A 26,623-nucleotide genomic window follows, 5' to 3' on the forward strand; every position below is an offset into this window, starting at 1 on the left:
TGGTGGCTTCTCTTTAAAGAGAAAAGGTATGTTTGTGTAAAGTCTGCCATTCTAGAGTCCAAGTCACCTCCCACTAGTGTACTTGACTTTTCCTAGCCGACTCTGCACTGAGATTCCAGTTTTCTGTAATGCATGACACACACTTCCAAGGTTACCAGTTACTAGTAATTTTAAAATGTGCCCCCAAGTACAAGTTTTGAATCCAAGTCATTTCTTGGAAATGAGATCTACTTAATGGTTATACAGTTACATGTTTTGGCTAACCTTTTCCATTTTTTTTAAAATTATGTGAGAGAAAAGATTTCATTTTTCTGAAAACAAAACCTTAAGGATAGCCAGGATCTGTAGAATGAAATTATTAAACACAATGTGGCAGGTATATAGCAAGAAAATGCTTAGGTATTTAATAAATTAGAGCTATTAGTACAGAAATTAGCCATTCAATTTGTGTTGTAGAACTGAAGATTTAGAATATTGGGAGAGGCAATGAAAGTTTTACAATCTATTCCATTAACAGGTATGTAACTCCATGAATATAGTAAACTAAAGTATTGAACTTATTATAACTGGATAATCATAGGTGAACATATTTTAATAAAACCTGTCTAAAGACAAGTGATTTAGAAGACCATGAAGCTGAAATGGTGATTTTTTTTTTTTGGCTAAAGTTTACGAATTTATTTTTATTTTCTTATTCTAACATGATGGCAAATAAAATCTGCTGAGTTAGCATTGAAACTTTACAGTTAAAACTGTTGATGTGTGTTTTTTTTTTTTACAGCTGTATGTTTGTGACGAAACTGCTTGCTGAAATACAGTCAACACGAAAATATGAATGAGTCCAGGCAGCCATCCCTGTTCTTTATCATACTTCCAGATTTACACAAAGTCTGTGCTGTCCAGATAAAATTGAGTAGCAGGATGGCAGAAGCAGAGATTAGGAGTACACAGATCAAGATGTGCAGGTAAAAGCATGTGCCTTCTCTCTGAGCTTTTAGACTTTACAAATCCCATTATAGCTATTTTAGGGGGATTTCCTTCAAAACATCTACTAAATATGTATCTCTATTTTGAAAGCAAAGAATCCAGGTATATTAGATTACATTTTAAAAGGGAGTTAAAATGCTTGAGGTAAATATCTCACTGTTAAGTTTTTATATTTGTGACCTCTTGTGAGCTTTAAAATTTTTGAATTTTCAGGGCTACAGAGATGGTTCAGTGGTTGAAAGCACTGGGTGCTCTTCCAGAGGACCAGGGTTCAATTCCCAGCACCCACAGGGAAGCTCACAACTTTCTGTGACTCCAGTTCCAGGGACTGACACTCTCACACAGACATGTGTGCAGGCAAAACACCAATGCACATAAAATAAAAAAATAAATTTTAATTCTTGATAAGACTTAGTTTTTGAAATAAATCAGACTCCCCCCAAATATACTAAGTAATGCATATTTGCTATATACTCTTTGCAAGGCACTTAAAGATACAAGAAGATTAACGTAATTTCTAAATTTCTTTGTCAAAATATGACAATGGAGAATATTTCTGCTGTGGGATAATGCTTTTGTACACTGTAAAAATTTGTCACTCATTTGGTTTAAAAAACGCTGATTGGCCAGTAGCTAGGCATGCAATATAGGCGGGGCAACCAAGCTAAGAGAATTCGGGGAAGAAGAAAGGTGGAGAGTGACTCACCAGCCAAATGCAGCAGAAGCAATGAGAATGCCTCAGTGAGAAAAGATTCCAAGCCACATGGCTAAACATAGATAAGAATTATGGGTTAATTTAAGTTGTAGCTAGTTAAAAATAAGCCTGAGCTAATAGGCCAAAGAGTTTATAATTAATATAAGTTTCTGTGTGTTTCTTTGGGGCTTAGCAGCTGTGGGGCCAGGGGCAGGAACTTCGTCTATATATTTCTCTAAGAATTATCTTGCAATTCCTGACCCAAGATAATCTTTAAGGAACAGCTCAACTGAAATCTGATTGTTAAGGACTCACTTGTATTTAGTGCCTTTAATTGTTTGAGGTACCCAAAGGACTCAAGACAAACTTTAAATAACTATCTCAGAGAAGAATAAGTCCTGTAAGATTGCTAGGAGAAAGCTGACTGTGATACTGAATTTACATAATCCCAGCAGTCTGGATGCTGAGGAGCAAGAATCTCAAATTAGAGGCATCCTGAACTAAATAGTAAGATGGTTGCAAAACAAAACGAAATCATAAGGACAGAAATGGGGAGGACAGTCTTGGAGTTTTACCCATCTTAAATCCCCAACTGCTTCAGGAAATCCATAGCCTTCATGTTTGGGTATAATTTAGTCATACTTAATACAAATTGTCTCTGACCTCTTTGAAAAATAACAAAATAGATAGAAAAGTGAAAGGCTAGACTAAGTTCCTAAATATTTCAGTATCATACAAGTGTAGACAGTAGATGAGTTCAGTTTGAAAATAATGTGTTCCTTCTCCACAGGCAGCTGCTACTGCTTCATGAAGATGTTCTTACAGCACCTGTGCCTGGAATATTAAACCAAATCTGGGTAGTGATGTCGGTTAGTATCGCTGATTCCTAGAAGCAATATTAATAAGCAATAATAATAAGCATTGTAGCAGAAATGAAAGATTGTTTATGGGGACTAACCACCCCATAGTTCAGTTTGAGTGAATGTCCCATTAACTTGATATGCCTGACATTTAAATCTATCTTGTGATTCTAAATTAATACTTAGCTTTATCTTAGATAAATGCTGAAATAAAGACCACTAATGAACAGAACATGTTATGGTACAATAGATAAGACAGCATGGGCTTCAATGCTTTTTATCAATATTTTAGTTATACTTAAATTTCTCATCTCCGTAAATCAACATTTTTATTTTCCTTTGACAATATCATATATTTATACCCTCTATTTCCATAACACCTTTTCCCCTCCAAATCTTTCCATATACAATCTCTTCCTCCTCCCAACTTCATATACTCTTTCTTAAAAAATAATCCGCGGACACTAGTTAGAGCAGGTATGCATGGCGGTAGAGCCATCCACTGCAGTGGTCACCCTGACAGGGATCACACCCTTTCCCCAACAGCCATCAGCTCTCGATAACTTTTCAGCTTGCTGTGGGAATTGGATGCCCCTCCCTCGTCCATGCGAGAATGTTGTTTGTCTTGATTTTGTGCAGGCCACCACAGCTGCTGGGAACTTGAGTGCCAGCTCTGGAAGAGACTATTTCACACCAGCCCTCCCTGGCCTCTGGCTCTCATGGTTGTTCTGTCCGCCCCTTCCTCCACGATGTCCCACTAGCCTGGGGAGCAGGGAGTATGATGCAGCTGTCCCGTTTCTGGCTGAGCAGCTCCTAACCGTTCATTCCCTGCACACAGACTAGCTGTGAGTCTCTGTAGTAATCACCATCTATACAGACGCTTCTCTGGAGGCTACTGAGAGCTGCATAACCTATTGGCATAGATGTATGTATTTAGATGTCAATTTGATACCATGCCCATTTAGCAAATAATGTCTGCTATTCTTTTAATACTTACGTTTCTTTCATTAGTAGGTTGAAGCCTTTTAAATTTATTTAGGTTCATTTTCCACATCCACATCTAAGTATGTCTTATATATGTGAAAGTTGTTAAAGACTTATATAAAATGTATCTGCCTTTTCTTTTATATGGCTTGGAGAGCATGTCAATACCAGGCAACTTCACCTTGGCAGTGAACCTGTCACAGATCCTATGTCAAGGAAAAAGTGGTTCTCATTGTGTCTTTCTTCAAATGGATATAGGATAGAAATATAAAATGATAGCCAAAACTTGTGCCCTTTGTTGTATTTTACTTAAAATATTTATGTATAACGGTGTTTTGTTAAAGATCTATGTTTAGTCCTTTTTACAAAGGACTTTCTGTTCCAGATACCGTTTTTCAAATCTGGGAGACTTCATGCCTATATTGAAAAATATGGAGCTAAGGTATGTGTTTAAAATAATAATATAGGTGTTCTATATTATTATAGAATAGTATATAGTCTGCTTCTTTCAGCAGTGTCCTGGTGTGTTTTCTGTTGCTGTGATAGACACCATAACTAAAGAGCAACTTAGGGAGAAAAGTATCCATTAGGCTTCTCCTTCCACATCACAGTACATCTCCACAGGCAGCCAGGGCAGGCATTCCAGACAGGAACGGAGTGGCAGGAACTGAAGAACAGACCATGACCATAGAGGAGCTCACCGGTCTGTGACATGGCTCACTTATCTGCGTTTTTATGTAACCAGGACCACCTGCCGAGAGGTGGCAGCACCCACACTGGGCTGCTCTCATCCCAACATCAATCATTAATTTACAAATGACCTGCAGATTTGCCTGGGGGCCAATCTGATGAAGGCATTTTCTCAGTTGGGGTTCCCTCTTTCCAGATGACCCCAGTTTGTGTAGAGTTGCCATGCCAACAATAAATAGATAGCCAAAACTTAGCCAGCAAACAAAATTTGGAGTATCTTTCTCATAAGTTGTTGTTAAACATGGGAAAAGACCTCAAGATTTTTTTCCCAAAAATTTATCTAAGGACACAAAAAGAGGGATTTACTCCATTTTGACATAGAAAAACAACAAAATTCCAAGAGATGGAATCATTGCCACAAGTATATAGCTAATATGTAAGAGAAACAAAATTGTAGACTGTATTCCGCTAAAGGTGAGCTTCTTTGAAGGCAGAAAGTGGGCGTGGGTGTTGGGGCAGTGCATCCTGGTTTCAGAGGGTTAAGCACATTGTGGTGGGAAGGCTTAGCTGAGGAAAGCAGTTCACCAACGTCACCTAGGCAGGGAGGGAGGGAGGGAGGGGGGGGGGAGAGAGAGAGAGAGAGAGAGAGAGAGAGGGGGGGGGGGTAGTCAGTCTGCACTCTTAGACTTTCTTCTCTTTCTCTTTTATTTCAACCTAGCCCCAGCTTCAGCCTGTGGGTTGGCACTGCACTGCCACGTTCAGAGTGGATTCTACCCCCAGTCCTCTCTGTAAACCCCCGACATATCCAGAAGTATGTTTTACTCTTCCCTTTGTCACTTCTCAAACAATCAATTTGACAATTAAGATTAACCATCATATTTATGGATCAGTTAAGATCTCTACCATCAGGAATTCTAAGAAATAAATATCACCTCCCTTAAAAAAAAAAAAAAAACTTTTCTGGAAGAAGTCGTGTCTGATTTTGTTATTTTTCCCTAGATGTTTCATGTTTAAACTCTCAAATTTGTTTTAATAAGTTTGCTTTGGTGTTCTCTTATTTTTCTTTGCTGTAAAATATGAAGTGATTTCTCCTTTTTGATTTTGTCTCTTTTTTTGGCTGGGGGGGGGGTGTTGAGACAAGCTTTGGTGCCTGTCCTGGAACTAGCTCTTGTAGACCAGGCTGGCCTCAAACTCACAGAGATCTGCCTGCGTCCGCCTCCTGAGTGCTGGGATTAAAGGCATGCGCCGCCACCGCCCAGCTTCCTTTCTGATTCCTAGCATTGGTTATATGTGTGATCTTTTTCCCATTTTTTTTTTCTTTTTCTTAATTCTCTGACCAGCTAGAGAGTTGACAATCACTGATAGGGTTAAGGAGGGTGTTAGGTGTCATTGATTTTCTCTGTTGTTTCGCTACTTTGTATTTCATCGATCCTACACACACACACCTTTGGTCTATAATTTCCTTCTACTTAATTTGGCTTTGTTTTGCCCTCCTTTTTCTAGCTTCCTAACATGATGACTGATGTCACTGAGTTAAGAACGTCATTCCTGTCAAATACAGATATTTGTGTATTATTTAAGATATTTATGCTTAGAGAGCATGTAGTGTTTTACATGCTCTCTAAGTAGTTCTGCCCTTTAACTTTTCAGTTACAAGTGCTTCCTAATGTCTGCTACAAATAGGCTGCATGGTTTCCAAATGGGGGTTCCCAGGGGTCTTTCTGCTATGCTTTCTTATTCAATTATTATTTGGAAAGATGTTTCGTAGAGCTTTAATTTTTTAAAAAGATTGAATTTTTTAGGGTCCAGAATATAAACTACTATAGATTTAATAAATGTTTCTTGTCCTCTTGACAACAATATGTATTCTGGTCTTATTATAGTATTCAGCATCTTATAGATGTTAACTGCATCTCATTGCTTGATAATGATAAATCTACCACATTCTTGCTTTTTGTTTGCTTGTGTCAATGATTAGGATCAGGGTATCAAAATCTCTACCTGTAATTGTGGATATCCCAGCAATTAATACTGCAAAATAATTTTTGGCTGTCTCATTTCTCTACTTGCGTTCTTGCAGAATACAGGGCAGATCTTTCTGGATTGTATTCAATGTTCATGTAGCAAACACACTTGGTTTTCCTTCTGACTTCAGCGGTTTCCTCCCGTGTGTGTGCTGGACCATACTCAGCAGAAAACCCGGGGACTCTGCTGTCCTGCCTGCAGTCTGTTCTCCGCGGTGTCCTCTCAAGGGCTTTCTAGCTTCTTTGTCTTCTGTGGACCCTCAGCTCCGTCTCTCCAGCTCACAGAGACTAACAGAGTCTCTCTAGATTGCCTCTTTTATGACCACAGTCTGGAAACCCCTCTTTATACAATAAACCGGGGACATGTTATCCTCTATAGAGGAAAAGCCCACAGATGGGCTCTATGATTTCCCAGGGTTCATCTTGTTGACTTTTCATCTATAGAGACTACCTCTTCCTTGTTCCATAATGTCCAGTATTTTTGAACCATTGTTTCAAATAACTTGACCAGTTTTTTTTTTTGAGACTTCAAATGGGAGAAATAAATCCAATTCCAGTTACTTGGGAGTCAACAATGAAAGCATTAATATTAAAGATTGACTCTGTATATATAGATAAATGCTTGGTTGCATGAGTTGTCATGAATTAGGTCAGTATGATAAGTAACCAGACTAGTTCAAGAGTAACAGGAATACTTTAATGGTTAAAGAGGGGAAACTTATACTATAACAGTGGGAGTTTTGAAATCTCATAGGTCCAGTGGGCACCGCGAAGAAGAAGAGAGCGTGCACCTGTGTCTCCCCGTTTTTCTACGTTTTCCACCTGGGCTCCAGGTGGCCACACCCTAACTAAATGTGATTGGTTGATAGAGTTTTCCCATCAATGAGTAATTTTGTACTTAGTCATTTCTAATGTTAAATAAACTACAGTGGAAAAAATAAACAAACCATAATATCATTCTTGCTTGAGTTCCTCTGTGTAGAGCAGGCGGCATGGTTGAAGATTGGGTACAGTTTAGACTTAAGCAGGAAATTTTGGCACATAACAAAGCTGCATTGGTGGCTTCGAAATAAGTATCTCTTAAATTCTTTAGCCTTATAACTAAGTAGTACTAACTACAGGAACAACTGTCTTTTTTTTTAAATCTAGAATTGCTTAGTTCATTGGAGGCTGATCTGAGACTGCAGACAGTATCTGAATTTATAGATACATAGCATTGCTCTTAATTTGCCCATATTCTCTCTTTGTCTCAGATGGAGACTCCACGAAGAGTAATTCCTGTAATTCTTCAGAGCTGCCTTTCATATTCACTCAGCGCGAGACTTGCTCCAGCCTGGAATAGAACAGGTCATCTCTTGGTACAAGGTGACTTCGCTTGCCAGTCACTGGACTGCTTCTATATGTACTTCTGGTTTTGATTTCAAGGTGGCTTCCTTTTATTGAAAAGTTCTTAGACAAGCCCGCAATAATACTTCTGTCATCTCCCTATGGCGATGACATGCAGAGCCCTGCTGGTGCTACTTTGAAGTGCTTTGATTAGTAGAATTCTTGATACTTAGGAATGAACTCGTTATGAAGATTTGATAAATAAACAGATTGTCATTTTTGTTGGGCCTAAAGGGCCATCTTGAATTTACTTCTAAAGTTTGATGGTTTCCTACTTTATAGCAAGAGATAAATTGTTGAAGAAAGTATTGGGTATCTTGATCCTTTTCAGGGAACAGGTATTTTTAGAGTGATTATATATTTTTCTAAAAGCTGTCGTTAGAAATTTGTTTTCTGATTTTCATAGCACTTCAGATGGTTATATTAGTCAGTAATGATTATTTCTGGATTATAATAATATGGTATTTTCTTTGAATTTTTTAAGGAAGAGATTTTCTTTCTCATGTGGGAAAGCAAAGTGCTGTTGGTAAGTAAAAATGCTCAAAACAATAGACAAAGCATTAAAATGACAAACAGTTGTTTAAAAACCAATGTTGAGTTGTTACAGTCTTGATGATTACCATATGCAAGGAGACAATAAGACATAATTATAATCAGAATTCACGTAGGAAGTTACTTCTCATTAAAAAACATATATTTACTTACTTGAGAAAAAATTCACTTAGTTGGGAGGAAAGTTATATTTTAATTCCTCTATTTAAGAAAATGATTGTGAAGATGTTTAATTCTGAAAGTATTTTAATATATTTTCCAAAATTATAGTATTAAAAATTGAATTAATTATGTCAAAACTTTTTATTAGAATCTTATTTTTCTCCTGAAAATAATCTAAAGGAACATCAATAATCTCAAAGACAGACTTTATTATAACATCCAATCTAATTGATTGCTCTGCATATTGCCTTGAAGGTAGGTAGGTTCGTAAATAGTCCTACTGAGGTAGCAGATGGATCAGCAGCTTCCAGTAGGCATTAGTAACCAGGCGTGGCAGGTTCTCCATCGTTTGGACCCAGTCTTCCAGTCCTCATCTATAGCCCCCAGCTACTGGAGCTGAGCAGACTGTCCTGCAGAACCGTGTTTCCTGCCTGGCACTACTTCTGTGATTTGGTTGACAGCGACAGTCGCTCTGACCTCACTCTGGATGAGTGAGTTGGTTCCCTAAATTTAGCTTTGCTAGCATGAGACCTTAGCTAGAGAGTTGAGACAACAACTTAGAAGAGCAAATTTCTTGGGCTTCTGTCAAAAGATTGTTTTTACTGTTGTGTAAATATAACATACTTAGGTAAAACTCAGACATTTTAAGTGCATACTTGCTAAAGTTTTACAAAGTCAGAGCAGCCTTGTAACTGGTCCTCTGCTCAAGAAATGGCGTCTTCAGCATCCCTGAAGCTCCCAGAGCCTCGTGGAGCTGTCTCCTCCCAAGGTCCCCACGACTGCCTCGTCAGCACAGCTTTATTTAGAGGAGAGAAAGGAGGGTCTCTAGGAAGAGGCTTCGGGGACGACTCTGAGGCCCGGAGCCTGGTATGAGACATCACTGGAATTAGTAATAGATGTCAGGTTTGCGGAAAGTACGTATTGAGTGTACTATAAGCTGTAGGAAGTCTTATCTCTCCTGCTGTCATCCTGTCGTAGGCCTCCTTCCCACATATATCCTGTTGTTTATCATCTTTGTCTTAGAAGTGTAATCTGTGGGCTGCCAAATCTATGGTTCATTATTTAAACTTTATTATATGTGTAAAAAATTCTTAATGTATAAGCTGGATAAAGTTATATATGCTACTAAAATGCTTCATTTGTTATGATAGAATACTAATTCTAGAAAATTCATAGTTAATTCTTTTTCAGTATTAGACATCAACGTAACAGAAACACAAGTTTGTTTAAGTATAGACGTCTATACTATCAGATTGCCACCGCCTGAGGTACAAAATATTTGATTTCTATAAGTTCCTATATCTAAATACACTTAGTGTGTGTATGTTATTATTACTGTTTGATTTTAATTTCTAACATGGAAGCTGATGGAAGGGTTTGTTACCAAAACAATTGCAATGTTTTCTCACGTATGCAGGATATACATATATGTACACAGACATACATACATGAAAGCAGAAGGTGAGTATTTGGAGAGAGAGGAGAGAAGTAGCAGGAGCGCAGGGTAGACAAGAGAGACCAGGGGCTGCTGTGAAGAGAGCACAGACACACACTTCAGTTAGAGTCTTAGAGAAGCCCGTTGTTTGGGGCTAGCATTTTAAAGGGCTCAGCCGCTTTTGTTGCTGTCATTTCTTTGTTCAGTTTTGGAATTCTGAAACAAGGTCTATTTTATAGCTCAGGCCGGCTAGCAGTTGGTATCTGCCCTGCTGGCCTTGAACTTGTAGCTATCTTTCTACCTCTGTCTCCTGAGTACTAGGACTGTAGGCTTCTAATTTGAATTAGACAACTTACCATCTAAAATCTATTCTTCTAAGGTAGAAATTCCAGTAGTTTTCTAAACTCTATCTTATTTGGATAACTTTTTAAGATAGTTTATCATTATTGTAAGAAATGGCATTTCAGCTCTTATTTTTTATTATAAAAAAATCCATACATATTTTTAAATAATATTTATTTCTTCAAATTTAGACTGTGTTAAATTATACTATTTTCCTAAAACTCATTGTCTTGGAGTTCCTATCGCTATGAAGAGTCACCATGACCACAGCAACTCTTATAATGAGAACATTTAATTGGGGTGGCTTGCTTATAGTATCAGAGGTTCAGTCCACTGTCATCATGATAGCGAGCATGGTGGTATTCAAGCAAACGTGCTGGAGTAGTAGTTGAGAGTCCTAAATCTTGCAGGAAACAGGAAATGATCTGAGAAAGTAGTTAGTATCCTGAGCATCAGAAACCTCAAAGCCCACCCCCACAGTGACACACTTTCTCCAAGGCCACACCCACTTCCACAAAAACACACCTCCTAATAGTGCTGCTACCTATGAGATTACAGAGCCAATGACATCCATGCTAAATTTATGTGTGTAAACTGACTCAAGGTGATACATTCAGATTATAACTACCTGAGGGATATGTTAAACTGTTGCCCTGAAATTTTAATTGTATGGAAAATAAGCAACTGAAAGCCAATTTGTGTTTATTTTACAGACAGCTATTTATTGGGTATTATTATGTACATGTGCAAAGTGTTTCCTTCGAAAGATTTTGTTGAGTCCAGAAGAAAAGCCAGCATAAAGATGAGAACACTTACAAAATACTCATTGTTTGCACACCTAAAACATTCAGAGTTGGCTTAGAGTCACATTAAAATTCTCAAATCTTCATTCAATAACAATGCCACTTTGAACATTCTACTTAGTTTCCCTTAATCTCAGATTTTTGTATAAATTTTATTGTTAGAACTAAGAATTGAGACTCAAGTATCAAAGGTAGTCAGACGGTCACAATTCAGAGTTTTTCTTTCCACACTGTTCGGTTTCATTGATTTGCAACTAATTGGAGTCACGAACTCTAGACCAACAGCTGTGGAGCCTGCATGGGACCAAACTAGGCCCTCTGCATGTGGGAGACAGTTGTGCAGCTTGGTCTATCTGAGGGGCCCCGTCAGTGGGACCAGGATCTGTTCCTGGTGCATGAGCTAGCTTTTTGGAGCCCATTCCCTATAGTGGGTTGCTATGCTCAGCCTTGAAGCACGGAGGAGGGGCTTGGTCCTGCCTCAACTTAATGCATCAGGCTTTGTTGGTTCCCCAGGGGAGGCCTTACCCTTTGGGAGGAGCAGATGGGGGAGAAGGGGGAAAGGAAAGGTGGGAGGGAGAACTGTGGCTGGAATGTAAAATGAATAAAAAAATTTTTAAAGTTACCTCTTGTCCTGCACAGGACATTTTACATCCTTATCAGTTCTGAGTTTTGTTGCTCTTACTATTTTTTTCTTCCTTCTTCTGGTGCTCAGGATAGAACCCGGGATCTTTCATAAGCCACACAAGTACTACAACACTACTGTACTTCCCTAACATTTTATCATCTCTTTCCATATTGACATTTTCTTATTTCATCTGTTCCCTGGTTTCCATTGCTCCCTTTCAAAAGTTCTTTGAGAGCTTCATATTTTGTATCACATGTTTAGATTAGATTCACCTCCCCCAAGTCTTCCTGTATCCACCTTCCCTCTTCACCCAACTTTTTGTCCTTCTTTAAAACCCTTTAAGACCAATGGGGGCTTTCCAGATATTCCTGGATGTGTGGTTTTCCACGAGAGTGTGGTCAACTGCAAGGAGATACACTCTTAACGAACACTGACCCTTACTTTCCCAGTAGTTAACAATTGCCAATGACTCCATGGGAAGGTGTGGAACTTTTAGTCGTCTTAAGGAATGGGATAAGAATTCAGAAAAGTGATATTAGATTAAATGGGTGTAGACTTAGAAAGACTTTGATTAGTAGGAGTTGAAATATCAAAATGTAAGTCGTGCTGTAAGCAACATCACTAGCGTACTAATGGCTTCTACAGAAATGCAGTGTTAGCTATGTTAGGGTCTGGAAAGAAGTAGGCAGTGAATGAAATGAGAGCATTGTTCCTCAGAGTTGCTTTGCTCTTTGTGGGGAGTGAGGCGTCGTGACACACATCTCTCTATCCTCAGTGCTCCTTACCGCTAATATTTTATTTTTACTTGAGGCCTCCCTGTGTCTTTCTAAATTTGAGAAATATCTTACAGGACTTCCCAGGGCAGCTGAACTATAAGATGTGAACATTTACTGTCTGTATAGAAGCTGGAATCCTCTCTGGGTAGGATATTTGAGCAAGAGGAAGAAAGCAGTCTAGGAAGTGGAGTAGGAATATCAAAGGAGAGTGTGACACTGGCTCTATCAGAAGGTGGTCTTTTAAAAGTGTGATACAGGGCTGGGAAGGTCCCCTAATCTGGTGACATGTAACACAGGGCTGAGAAGGTCCCCTAATCTGGGGAAGTGTAACACAGGGCTGGGAAGGTTCCCTAATCTTGTCTAGTGTTTGCTGGGTTGATCCACCAGATCCCACATTAACAATAGAAGGGCATTGTGGAACCTATTTGTAATGCCAGCATTGGAGTGACAGCAATAAGCAGACCCCAGACCTTGCTGGTCGGCCTAGTTGAGAGTTCCAGACCAGTGAGACTCTGTCTCAGAAAGCAAACAAAAAGGGTTATCTTCCCAGGGAATGACTACCAGAGTTGCCCCCACTCACACATGACCACATAAGCATAAAACAAAAGCTTGGACTTGGAAGATGAAAGGGAAAGGAAAGCCTAGCCTGCCTGAGAGGTGTCCTGTGCAGTGGAGAGACGGGTGTGTCACAGCACTGATCAGGGTGTGGTTCAAGAAGACGTGAGGCCCTGAAACCTCACATAACCACAGTCAGTGTGTATTGTTGTGATGCCTCCTTATATGGGGCAAAGTCCTGGAGGACTTACGTGCTGAAATCTTCTTTCATTTTAAAAGCTACAGGAGTTTGATATTTCTCAGCATGTTGTAGAGGATTTTCATACCAACCAGAATGCTGTCATTGAGAGACATTCCATTTTAAGCAACTGGTGCTACATTTTGCCAAGGTAAGATTTGAGTTTGTAATGTACAGCTGATGTAACAACTGTTTCTGCACCACCGTGACCACAGTATCTGGTAGAAGAAACTTAGGGAGGGGAGGTTTTTCTGGGCTGACAGCTTTAGAGAGTTCATAGCATCCCACTGTGGAAGTCACAGTGGGGCAGCAAAGTTTGTCATCAAAGGCCAAGGAGCAGCAGTTGGAGGATTCCAGTATGGCAGGCTTTATCTTTTCCCCTCTTCTATTCTGAGCCCCCTGGTTATGAGAAGGCTCCACCCACAGCTAGGAAAAACCTTCGCTTCCCCTCAGTTAATCCTTCCTGGAGTTTCTCCTCACAGAGACATCTAGAAGAGTTCCTTAGTTATCACCTCATCGCCTAGGTAATTCTAAATCCAGTAAGGTTGCTAATAAAGATTAACAATCACTAGTGGATTCAGAATATTATAATGCTCGATAAATTTGTTTCTTAACACTTTGTTCAAAACTATAAACTACTTTGAACTTTTAAAAAACATAATTATATTGCTAGAAAGTACTGGAGCGGGATAGGAGAGATGGCTTTGGTGGTAAAGGACACTTGCTGCTCTCGCAGAGGCCCTCGGTCAGTTCTCCACACCTGCATGGCAGCTTGCAACTGTTTGTAACTACTTTCAGAGGATCTGGCGTCTTCTGGCCTCTTGCCCAGGCACACATGTGGTGCACATACATTCATGTAGGCAAATTATATTCAAACAAAACAAAGCTGGAAAGCACTAGAACAGTTTGCCACAATAGCAGAAGCTGTAACTCTCCCTGCTTGAAGCACTACAATAATTTATTCCTCATTCACATTTTTGCTGGTTCTGCTTTTAATAAACAGTAAAATTACCTAATTTCCCAGTACCACAACAATTCTAATACCAAAATGTATGAATGTTTACCTAATACTGATTTATTATAATTTAATGTGAACTGGTTTTGTTTGTATTATCAGAAAAAAATGATTAATTTCTGTTACCAAAATGTTTTAACTGACTCAGGAAAATTAAGGAAGGGTTTACAGATGGTAAAGCATCCAAGGGAAGGGTGTGATTGTGGCTCAGTTCTTACCTGACTTTTCCTCCATCTAACAAGCACCAGGCACACTGCAGATGGTAACGTTTTTACTTCTATTTTGTGTGTATTTGTGGTTGGTGCATTGTTTGTAGCAGGTCGACTCAGTTTTTCCTAATCCGTTCAGTTATTAATATTTAATACAAGTAAATGCCATACATAATAAACTCACAGTAAGGTCATTTTTAATGGTGGAAGGTTGAAAGCTTTTCATTAAGATCAGAAACAAGACAAGAATTTCACTTTTACAATTTCTATTCAACACAATACTGGTCCTAGAAAGAGAAGAAAATGAAAAGCCTCGTAACTGGGAAGGAAGAAGGTTAACTCTACTGTTCATCAACAATTTAATGCTACAAACAGAAAACCTTAAGAATTCCATTGAAATAGAACTTTGAAGTGAATTCAAAGAGTTGCATGCTATAGAACCAACTTATAAAACCCATAGTATCTGGTACACACCTATAATTCCAGAACATAGGAGGTTGAGGTAGAAGGACCATGATCTCAAGACTAACCTTGATTACTTAGCAAGCCTGTGCCTCAAACCACCACTGTCAACAACAGGAAAATTCAGCAGCATTTCCATACTTCATTAGGGAATATATAAAGAAGAAATTAATAAAACAATCTCATTCAAAGTAGCTAACAAAAAGAAATTCTAGAATAAATCTAACAAAAAGGTGAAAGTTAAAATTTAAAAATACTTCTAAAAGACATTGAAGAAGACATAAATAATTGTAAAGAGAGTTCAGTCATAGATTAGAGGAATTAGAACCATTAAAATATACACAATCTAGTCTACAGATTTTATGTAATCTCTACCAAATTATGCTATTCTTCAAAAGTAGAAAAAAGTTTTAATTTCATATGGAAATAAAGACCCCAAGGAACTAGAGCAATTTTGGGGGCATCACACTCTGATTTCAAACTATCGTACAAAACTATAATAATTGAAACAATAGGCAGACATACAGACTGACAGAACAGAACAGCTTTCTGTAAATTAAGTATTTATCATTTAGTGCTATGAAAACTTCATTAAAAACTTCAGGAAAGCATCGTGGCTTTGATCTGGGGGTGAGTTTTTTGTATGGCCCAAAACATTGTACAACAAAAGTAGAAATGGATCAACAGAACTTTCAAACCAAAACTCTTCTGCATACCAAAGAAAATAGTCAAAAGACTGAGGATCACCAGGAAGTATGAGAAAATACTTCTAAACCATTTTTCTCTTAGAATATTTTGTGCTTCTATAATAGAATGTTTGGTCCTGGATAATTTATATGCAATACGAACTTATTTCTCTTATCGGTCTGAAAGCTAGGAAGTCTGAGACTAAAGCACCAGCACATTAACTTTCTGCTGAGTTCTTTGCTCTGTCATTCCAGAGTAAACAGGCAAAGAGAGGTCCAGAAAGACACACAAAAAGGCCAAGATTGCTATTTTATAAGGAACTAAAACCTGAGATAATTACATCATTGTACTCATTGTGAGCAGAACCTTACCAGCATAATTACCTCTTAAATGGCTACAATGTCAATTAAATTTAGGAGGGAGCAAACACTCCATTCACATCAGGGTAGACATACAAAAACTCGATTCAGCAGCAAGAAAATAACCTGATTTTCAAATTAACAAAGAAAGAGCCGTTTCTTCTTTCTCTTCTTCTTCTTGCAGACAGGGTCTCACTGTGCAGCCCAGGTTGTCCTAGAATTCATGATTAGACTTTGAACTCGCCGAGTTACCCTTTCCCTCTGCCTCTCGAGTGCTGGGTTTAAAAGCAGATGCCACTAAACCCAACTTACATGGACAAAAGAAGATATCCAGATAGCTAATAAACACATGGAAAATCATTCAATAACAATAGGGAAATCTAAATTGAAATCATAATGAGATATAACCTCATATCTGTTAGAATGGTATCATCAAAAAGAAAAATATCAATAGATGTAGAAAGGGCCTATATAATGTCACACCCACTAGCCAACATTCTAAATAGAGAAAAATTTGAAGCAACCTCATTAAAATCAGGAATGAGAGAGGAATGTTCTCTAGCTCCATTCCTTTTCAATAAATTGAAAGTTTATAAAGTTCTAACTAGAGTTTTAAGATGAGAGAAGGAAACTAAAAGGATACAAATATCCCTATTTGCAGATAGCTTGATATTATATATACGATAACTCAAATATTGCACCAGAAAATTAGAAATCATCACTTCAGCAAGTGGCCGAATATAAAATTAACTTGCAAAGCTCAACATCCTTTCCACCCATCAATAACAAACATACTGAGAACGTAATCCATGGAAACATGCCCATTTACTATATCTTCAGGAGAGAGAGAGAAAAAAAAAAGATGGAAAAATTCCCAGGAATAAACCTAACCAAGGAGGTGAAAGGTCTGTACAATGAAAAATTTAATTTCTTAAGAAATGAATGGAGGAAGTCTCTAGAAAATGGGAAGACCTCCCATGCTCATGGATTGCTAGAAATACTACTGTGAAACCGATCATCCTGCAAAAAAGCAGTTTATAGATTCAATGCATTCTCAGTTAAACTCTGTATGAGCGATAGAAAAAACCTCTAAACTTCATATGAAAGCACAAAAGGCATGAATAATGTCAGCAATCCTGTATCTAAAAAATAATAATGACCCATTATCACCATACAATATTTAAGTCACATTACACAGAAATAGTAATAAAACCAGCATGATACAAAAGTAGACTTGTAGATCAATGGAACAAGATAGAAGACACAGTCTCAAATGCACATTAGTACAGCTGCTTGATATTCGATCAAGATGTCAAAAATACACCCTGGAGGAAAGAGAGGATCTTCCACAAACAGTCCTGAGAAATTTTGATGCACACATGTAGAAGATTTATATTTATTATCATGCACAAAATTAACTCCAAATAGATCAGAAACTTCAGAGAGAAACCTGAAAGTCTGAAATTGCTAGAAGAAAACAGACTATCCCTACAGGATATAGGTATAGAAAAGACTTTCTAATAGAACTTCAATGGCCCAGGAATCAGCCCCAACAATGAGCAAATGGGCTCTTATAAAACTAAAAGCTTATGTGTAATAAAGGAAATAATAAGTGAAGAGGAGAGAATCTTTACCAGCTATACATCCAACAGAGAATTAACGCTTAGAATATTGCAAAAACCTTAAAACAATAAAAGAATAAAGAAAAACAATCCAATGGAAGAGGGCTATAAATCTGTAGTGGTTTGAATGAACATGTCTCTTATAGGCTCAGGCATTTGAATTCTTGGCCTCCAGTTGATAATGCTACTTGGGGATACTTGGGGAGATAGCACAGTGTTGCTGAAGAAAATATATTACTTTATACTTTCTTTTACATTATAATTTAAAATTTTTTTATCTTATATCACTAGAGGTGGACTTTGAGAGTCTAAACCTCACTGCATTTCAAGTTCACTATCTCTCCTTTGTGTTTGTGGTTGAAAATAGGATCTCTCAGCTTTCTGCTCCTGCTACTATGTCAGCCACAATGGTCCTGATATTTTATCACAGCAATGGAAAAGTGGCTAATACAAGATAATTAGCAGAAAGTTCTGCAAGAAAAACAAAAGTGGTTAAGACCACCATTAGCAAACAGGGAAGTGGAAATTTAATAACTTTAAGGTTTCATCTTGCCCCAGCCAGAATGGCTAAGAACAAATAAACAACTTGCAGTAAATGCTATCAAGGATATAAAGAGAGGAGAACCTTTACCCACTGTTGGTAGGATAATAGGATTGTGCAGCCACTATGGAAATCAGTGTAGAGAATGCACACACAGACTCACATTCACACAGACACACACACAGAGAGATCTACCATACAATCAAGCTACACCACTCTTTGGTATACACCCACAGGACTTGATACCCTACTACAGAGACTTGCTCAGCTGTGTCCAGGACTCTATTCACAAGAGCCAGAGAGTGGAAACAGCCTAGATGTCCATCAAGTCATTACTAGATAATGGAAATGTACACATCCACAGTGGAATTCTACTCAGTTATAAAGATGAAGCCATGAACTTTTCAGGTGAAGGAATGGAACTGAAAAATATACTGAGTGAGATAACCCAGACCCAGAAAGACAAATGCTCTCTCTTCTTTGTGGGCTCTCAGTCTAAATCTATAGGTTTGAGTGTATAACTTAGAGTAATCACGAAAGCCAGTGAGGGATGAAAAGTAGGGCTAGAGCAATGTCAGAACATAGGTGCTATGAAGGGGGAAGGGGAAACGGGATGGGGCATTAACTGGGTAGCAGTGAGGAAGCATAATCTATGTATGATATATATATGGAGAGTGAAAACATGTTTTGAAGCACTTGCCCCACAGAGCAGAATAAATCACCTCCCGGAAGACTTGGACTATTTTACAAAAACCCAAGTGTCAGGCAGGGGCTACTTTCTTGTTAGTCAAGAAGTCCGTTGTTCTTAGTTACCTAACAAACGTGAAGGTAAGACCCTCTTGCTGAAGACACTACAAACTTTGCTCCCAGGACCTGTAGAAACCAAGCTGAAACTTATCTGGGAGTCTCTTCCCTGAAGATAATTGTCATGTGTTAGAAGGTGCTGTGCCAGATGCCTCAGGAGAAAGATATCAATAGTCTTACCCAACTCTAAAGCCCGAGAGCCACAATAATAGCGGGACTCGCAAGATAGTGTAATAGTGACCCTTGTGTCCTGATGATAGTGCAATAGTGGCCCTTGTATCCTGATGATAGTGCAATAGTGGCCCTTGTATCCTGACGGCAGCCAAGCTGTGTCTAATAAGAACCGCTCACTTGGAAGTAACTCCTGCCTGCTAATGTAAATTTCCCCAAGAGTCTATAGCTGGGAAGGGCCCATACTGTTAAAGTAATACAGCTGCCAGTAAGTTTTCTTCTGCATGCTCATCCATCTGCTCCTCGATAAGCGCCATTCGCACATCTTACAAGAGAAGCTTCTTTTTGCAGCAGACAGTTAGAGCCACAGCCCATCAAAATGCAGAGAATAAATGACTGTGGCTTCCCCATCCCGCAGGGGAAATCTGAAATCCAACACCTACACCCATGGCTCAGGGAACATCTTGGAAGTTGGGGTGGAAAGATTGTTAGAGCCAGACAACTGAGATACCTGCTCTCTGACGGTTTCTTCTGGACAGGGGTGTTGCACCCATGAACTCTCAACAATGTAGTTGCCTGCATAAAACCTGTAAAGACCAAACCCATCAACACACCGATGTGGATTGGAAGAAAATGTCATAAGGTTCCACCCCCAGATGAAAAGCTGTAGGCAATGTCTGTTGAGGGACAAAGAACCAATTTTTGGTGTTTTGTTTTGTTTTTAAGGACAAGACCTCAGGCCTTAAAGGTCAGCTTATTTAATTTACATTTATGCAAATAAGTACAAAGTAATTAGACTCAGTAGGTCATATATTCATACATACATATGTAGTTGATTTTTTAAAAAATCTTTTACTCTTTGGGGACCTGTCACCCAGCTCCCAAAGAAATACACTGAGACCATTTTTGCTTTTGAATACCTGGTATTAGCTTGGCAGGCCTCTTTCTCTTTATTCTCTCTGCCCACCAGTCCCTTGCACCATTTCTTTCTCTTGCCTAGGTATCTGTCATTTAGCTATTTATTAGACCAATCAGGTGTTTTAGGCAGGCACAGTAACACAGCTTCACAGAGTTAAACAAGTGCAACATAAAAGAATGCAACACATCTTTGCATCATTAAACAAATGTTCCACAGCATAAATGAATGTAACACATCTTTAACTAATATTCTACAACACACACACATACATACATATACATATATATTTAACAAACAAATATAGAAGGTTCATGAATTAAAAGGAAGTGGTTGGGAGGATAGGGAAGTTGAGGGAAGGGCAAAGGCAGGGTGGAAAGGATAGAAATACAGTATAGTCATGTACAAAATCCTTAAATTAAAAGAAATGTAAGCATCCCATGTAATAGGGATATCAACATGCTGCTCACGAGAATGTAAATTAATACAAATACTATAGACAACAATATGGAAATTTCTTAAAATGCTAAATATGGAATTACCACATGATCATTAATCCTATATGTCCAAAGGAAATAAGTCATCAAATAAATAAAATCAGCATGTCAGAGGTATTTCTGCACTCACATCCATTGCAGCACCCTTCACTGTAGGTGAAACATGGATACAGCATAAGCATCTATCTGATAGAACAGATAAAGATGTGGTGTGTATACACATGGAACAACATTCAGCCTTAAAGGAGGGCAATCCTGTCATGTGCGACAATATGGATGATGAACCTGAAACATGTTATACTAAGCAAAATAAGATAGACAAATTCTATGTGATCTTATATGTTGCATCTAACAAGTTGAACTCATGAAAACAGTAAAATTGCAGTTACCAGGGGTAGGATGGCGCTTTGGACTACAGCAGAGAGATGTTGATAATCACAGTTACCAGGGGTAGGATGGGGCTTTGGACTACAGCAGAGAGAAGTTGATAATCACAGTTACCAGAGGTAGGATGGGGCTTTGGACTACAGCAGAGAGATGCTGGTCACTGATAAAGAATCTCAGACAGAAGAAATACATTACAAACAATCTGTGTATAACACACTTTAGTGAATATCAACAAATTGTTGTTCTTGAAAATTACTACAAATAGATGTATTTGCACCACAAAAATATGTACATATGTGAAGTAATGTATATATGAAGCTGATTAAGGCATTCCACAACCTATTTATAATTCAAAGCATATCAAATATATTTAAAATTTACGTGTCAAAACAAAAGACTTAAGGTAATGGGGTTTTCTCCTCAATGCAAGAGATTAGTTTGTCATTTATATGTGAATAGTGATATCACTCGCTAAGTCTTTTGGAATACTTTCTAAAGCACAGTTAACTTCTCAAACAACGTTTACCTATATTTAAGCAGTGACGTAACGTTGTATCAAATCTCCTTGTTCACAGTATGAAAATGGGGCAGATAATAAACGTTCTTCATACTCCACCACCTGACTGTCCCTTCCGTTCCTTCGACGATTTCCGGAGGCACTGGGATGACCTGGTAAGAAACACATGTGCATCTCATTAAGTGTTATTTGATCTCTGCTTGCCATGTAACACAAGGACAGACTCCTCCAGCAAGATTTATATCGTGTGCTTAATTTATAGTACGGCTATAAACTTCCGGAAGACCATGGAGACCTGAAAACATACTGTAGCATCTACTTCAGAATGGCCAAAGAAAGGACCTTCACGTATCCTTTGCATACTGATGATAGCAGATACTTTCTGTCTGCCTTGTGAACCAGGCTTGCTCATGCCCCATGCTGTCTTTATTTAAGGGACCCACGTTTCCTGCACAGCTGTTTTTAATTTAGCTTAGAAGATGATATTAATAAGAATTTTTGTGGATGTTTATTTTGGGTATTTTTATTTTGTTTTTGAGACAGGTTTCATATCACCCAGACTGGCTGGGAACTCACTGTGTATCCCAAGCTACTCTGGAATTTCTGATACTCCCATCTGTACTTTTCAAGTGCAACTATTACAGGCATACGCCACCACATCCAGGTTTTGCTGAGGATAGGATTAGGTCCAGTACTCACTGCAAGACTCTATATTACATCACTCTGCCAGCTGAGCTACATCTCCAACCTCTCATCTCCTAATCTTTAATAGATCTTAATTGCTTCTAATAGGAAACTACTTTAGTGACAGGAAGGAGATAAAGTCTTGTTATGTAACCCAGGCTATTCTTGAACGAGCCATCCTCCTGCCTCAGTTTTTTCAGTGCTGGATTTACCACCATTCCAGGCTTTAAAGACTAAATAATTTAAATTTAAATTTAGAGAAGAAAAGAAAATTCAGACTAGCAAAAAGTATGTACATGTATTTGCTAGTAGAACATTAAGAAACCAACCATAGGATTCTCCTTAGCCAAGAGCTCCCCCCAGTGTTGCTCAGGCAGTATTGAACGGGTTAAGTTAAAGGTCACTAAGACCTTCCTCTTTGGAAGATTTGTTTTTAGATTTGACTTGCACTTAACACACTGCATTGATTTAGGAAAATAGCTTTCTTAATATTACTTTAAAAATATACACAGAAACAGAACACAAGACCGTGGGTGGAGCTCTTAAATCTTAATTAGCGCGGCTTTTGCCATTCTGACAGTGGGGTTTAGGACTAGAAGAGCCAGTGTTCTGTGCTCTTTCCTAACCCAGGCAAAGCGCAATCGACACCAGCAGCAATTCCCTTCCTTTAAGTGCCAGCACTATCCCACGTGTATACAGGATTTCTCACTAGGAAAAGTGACTGTTTCCCTTGAAGGACTGGTTTTGAAGTCTGAATATAATTGGTAATGGGTTTCTTCTCCGTGCCAAGCTTTCCATTGCTTTGAAGATAAGAGCAGCTTAGTATCTACTAATTTTGCCCTTAGACTCTGTGCGGGTGATAGATGGCACTGTGATCTACTCTACTTCCAGTTCTACTTACAAAACAAGGACACGGTGATTCATCTTGTTGTCTCATATCACACACACACACACACACACACACACACACACACACAATTTTTAATAAAAATAAACTAAAATAGAAGAAAAGAAGGAATGCTTTTTAGCTTTGAAAACAGTAGAATATAACATAAAAATAGAATCTGTTTGTATCTTGTCAACATTGCCGCCTTTTTGAAGAAGGAAAGTGCTGTCTTGCAGACAGAAACCTTCGTGTTGCTCTTTAACCTTCCCCCTCGCTCAGGTACCCTCTCAGCTGCATCAGGAGTCAGCCCATCCAGTTCTTCCCGAGGGTGGATTTGGAAGGCGTGCTGAAAAGCTTTCTTTCAGACTTAAAATCTAAACTGCCTCATATATGTGGATTTCCCATAAAGATGACAAGCAAGCCTTGCTACTACACACAGGAGCTAAGCAGACCACAGACACAGGTAAAACTTTTATCTCATCCAGCATCTCTGAATTCTTTAGCAGATCACAAACTTTTCTTGGTACAGCATCTCACAAGTGCTATTTATTGTTACTGCTACTTAACTGTTTGCCCTACCGTTGTTATTATTGCATTTCATGACACACAATCATTCTTTCTGATGTGTTTCATCCATATCTGTATATATGTGGACTGGGTTACTGGAGATTAGAGAGAGAGAATGTTGTGAACTGCTCAGCTGGACAGTCTGACCAGGGAAAGCCTGTTCAGGAGAAGTAGGTGCCTGTTGCCCACTCGGCGGAGTCAGGAGAAGTCTTCTCTGAATCCTACAGCAGGAGAAAAGCCATCACTGGTGCCTGCCTGAGCAAGGCATTAACTTCAGGAGGAAACCAGCATGCCTGACTCCCCGTCATTTAAAGCCAATTTATTTTATTTCTCATAAGCTAGGGACTCGGCTTTAGCAAGACAGACAAGTGTGGTGCCACACACAGAACCAAATTTCAATAAATAACCCACATCTGAATAGTCATTCTCTTACTTTTCCATTTTCTTTTTAAACATTTTTAAATTTTCTGTCTCCCTCCCCTGACATTTTATAACACTGCCCATTACTGCTAGTTTAGGTAGAGTGTGCCTCTCTGGATTATATTATCTCCAGTTTCAGTAATCATGGTGTATGTGCTTGTGTGTGTGAGTGCATGTGCCTATGTGTGTTTGTATGTATGTGTGTATTTGTGTGTATGCATGTATGTGTGTGTGCGTGCTTGTGTGTGTGTGTGTGTGCATGCATGTGCATGTGTGTGTGTGTGTGTGGCTAAGCCTAAGCATACTGACCTCTTTTTGCCTCAACTTTCCTGGATGTTAATGGTTAACAGAATGAAAGACCCTGTCCTGATTTTCCGACACCCAAAGCATGGATGCAGCAGAAGGGCTTTCCCCTTCAGTAACATCCAACCACGAAGCCCAGATAAGTAGTAGGCTTATCAAATTCTTCTTCCTTATTACCTTAATACTGGGATGCTGTTGGGTATCTGTAAAATATTTAGTTTATTTAATTCTATATCATTATTCAAAGTTGTATACATTATGTGTCAGTTGGCTCATGGCTCCATAGAGCTGCAGCTGTTGACAGCTTAAGAATATTTAAGTTCTGTGAATTATTTATGATCTCATCTGTTGTTTGCACAGGCCCTTTTTGCTTTTTCTATACATTTTGAATATAAACCTAAAAGTTTCCTCCCTTTTGGCTATGTACAGTATTTTAAAGTTAAAACAATGAGTAAACAATGAATTGAGAGGCTAGGGAGCAAGCGGTCCCCTGGGCACGGCTCTCGCTGCATGTGTGCTTCAGACAAGGGCTGGAAAGCAGGTGTGAGCGTAGCTATCTCAGGCGCAGACACACACGTCCGCAGAACGCAAGTCATCTGTCCTTATCCGAATCCGCCTAGAGGTTTTGGTGTGTCTCAAGTAAGAGGTACATTAAAAAAAAAAAAAAACATACAGTTTGTGAAACCCAAGGATCTAAAAAGCAAGTGTTCTTTGCTTGTCTATAATTAGTTTCAACTTAGTTCTCAGATATGTTCCTTTCAAGGCAGTGGGAAAACACTCACTCTCCAGAGTGACTCCATCAGTTGTGACAAAGTGTCTCCTGGTATTTGATGGGATAATTTAAGAGTATTTGCAATGACAGCATCTGTGTGTTATGTAGCACGTGTAAGGCAAGGGCAGTGGTTTGTGGGGAATGTGTTGGTTGTCTAGTGCTCTCTGTGGGGAAGAGCAGACACCCTAATGTCGGGCTGCACTGGACCCAGACATCCAGTGAGTGAACAGTGAGACTTCTGCCTAACGGCGACTGAAGTCAAGGGAAGTGTTTGTAGCTGACTTTTTCAGTAAAGCTGGCACAGGCGTTGCTTCCCCTTCCTTCCAACTTCCCACAGTTGATATGTGCATCTAATTGACAGGGTGTAAATCAACACCCTAAATGTCAGTGAGAAAACGGCACATTGGACTTCATAGGTGCTTGTTCCTGAGGAAACAATGGGAAGACGCGAGGCTCCCATCGTGAGTGGGAGACGCCGTCCTCTTGCCCGGCTCTGACGGTAGTCGTAGTCTTTGCTCAGATGATGTCTTGACAAAGAGGCTATGCTATGCCTATCAGACAGATTTTAGTTTGTTGTTAGTTCCCTTATAAAGAGGAGACTCTGAAGAATGTCTGTATTACTCTTTTCATTCTCCAGAGGATAAGAATTGTGACCCCAAAGTGTATGTATTGAAGCCCCAATTTTTCTTAATTTTAAGCCACATTACTTTTATGTGCCCTGTTTTGCCCTAGATGACTGGATCAATCTTATCATTTTTTTGTGCCTACCTATAATTCTGATCTCCCTGAACTCTCCACTGGTCTCTTCCCAGCCTCATTCAAAAACTGAAACTCGGTAGGAGAAAGAAAAATCAATTGTTCTGGTTTGCATAGTATTCCTATAACTTTTATGGTTTTTGTTTCAAGCTGTGACATATTTTTAATCTGTAAGAGCAAGAAGATAAATCTGTGGTCTACATTTTATGCTATTGTCAAATTTTACTATATTACTTTACTTTCTGTTGGTAAATACCATGACCAAAAGCAACACAGGATTGGGGAGGCATTTGCTCCACCAACTAACACTCAATCATTGAGGAAACTGAGAGCAGGAATTCAAGCAGAAGCAGAGGCAGGCACCGTGCAGAAATGGTACTGACTGGCTTGCTCTCTGTGGCTTGCTGAGCCTACTTTCTTATAGAACCCAGGAACGCCTTTCTGAGAGTAGCGCTGTCCACGGTGGGCTAGGCCCTCCAACATCAACGATGAATCATGAAAATACCTCCACAGGGGTGCTCATATGCCAATCTGACAGACGTCATTCCTCAGTTGACACCCCCTTTTCCTGGTGACTCTAGTTTGTGACAAGTTGCGAAAATCTAACTAGTTTAGTTTTTCTTATACAGCAGTGAAAGCCCAGTATACCTTTATTTCAAAACAATAGAAACACTTTCCATCAACAATTGAATAGATAAGAAAAACATCATATATACGTACTATGCAATAGTGAATCACAAGAAAAGAAATCCTGATACGTGCTGCAACATACCTGAATCTTAAAAAAAATAGTATGTTAGGTGAAATAAGTATGCAAAGAAAATATTGTATGATCTCGTATGAAGTGTCTAGAATGGGAAAATCATAGAAAAAGAAAATAGAGCAGGTGTTGCCAGAATCCTGGAGCAAGGGGAAGTGTGAGTTATTATTTACAA

General features: G+C 38.9%; 1 protein-coding gene across 1 annotated transcript in view; it reads left to right on the forward strand.

Moving 5' to 3' along the window:
• The first annotated feature begins 798 nt into the window (after positions 1 to 798).
• Positions 799 to 26,623, forward strand: part of C13H18orf63 (chromosome 13 C18orf63 homolog) — a 30,621-nt gene continuing 4,796 nt past the window's right edge. Inside the window, exons 1-10 of the mRNA XM_087895891.1 lie at positions 799 to 965; positions 2,472 to 2,550; positions 3,911 to 3,967; positions 7,493 to 7,604; positions 8,110 to 8,151; positions 9,531 to 9,607; positions 13,155 to 13,264; positions 21,359 to 21,455; positions 21,563 to 21,648; positions 23,150 to 23,333. Of these exons, the coding sequence (XP_087752017.1) occupies positions 832 to 965; positions 2,472 to 2,550; positions 3,911 to 3,967; positions 7,493 to 7,604; positions 8,110 to 8,151; positions 9,531 to 9,607; positions 13,155 to 13,264; positions 21,359 to 21,455; positions 21,563 to 21,648; positions 23,150 to 23,333 (978 nt within the window). The 5' untranslated portion in view covers positions 799 to 831. The remainder of the gene's footprint in view (positions 966 to 2,471; positions 2,551 to 3,910; positions 3,968 to 7,492; positions 7,605 to 8,109; positions 8,152 to 9,530; positions 9,608 to 13,154; positions 13,265 to 21,358; positions 21,456 to 21,562; positions 21,649 to 23,149; positions 23,334 to 26,623) is intronic.

This window comes from Myodes glareolus, chromosome 13 (assembly GCF_982192425.1).
Source record: "Myodes glareolus chromosome 13, mMyoGla1.1, whole genome shotgun sequence".
In the NCBI taxonomy this organism is placed as follows: Eukaryota; Metazoa; Chordata; class Mammalia; order Rodentia; family Cricetidae; genus Myodes; species Myodes glareolus.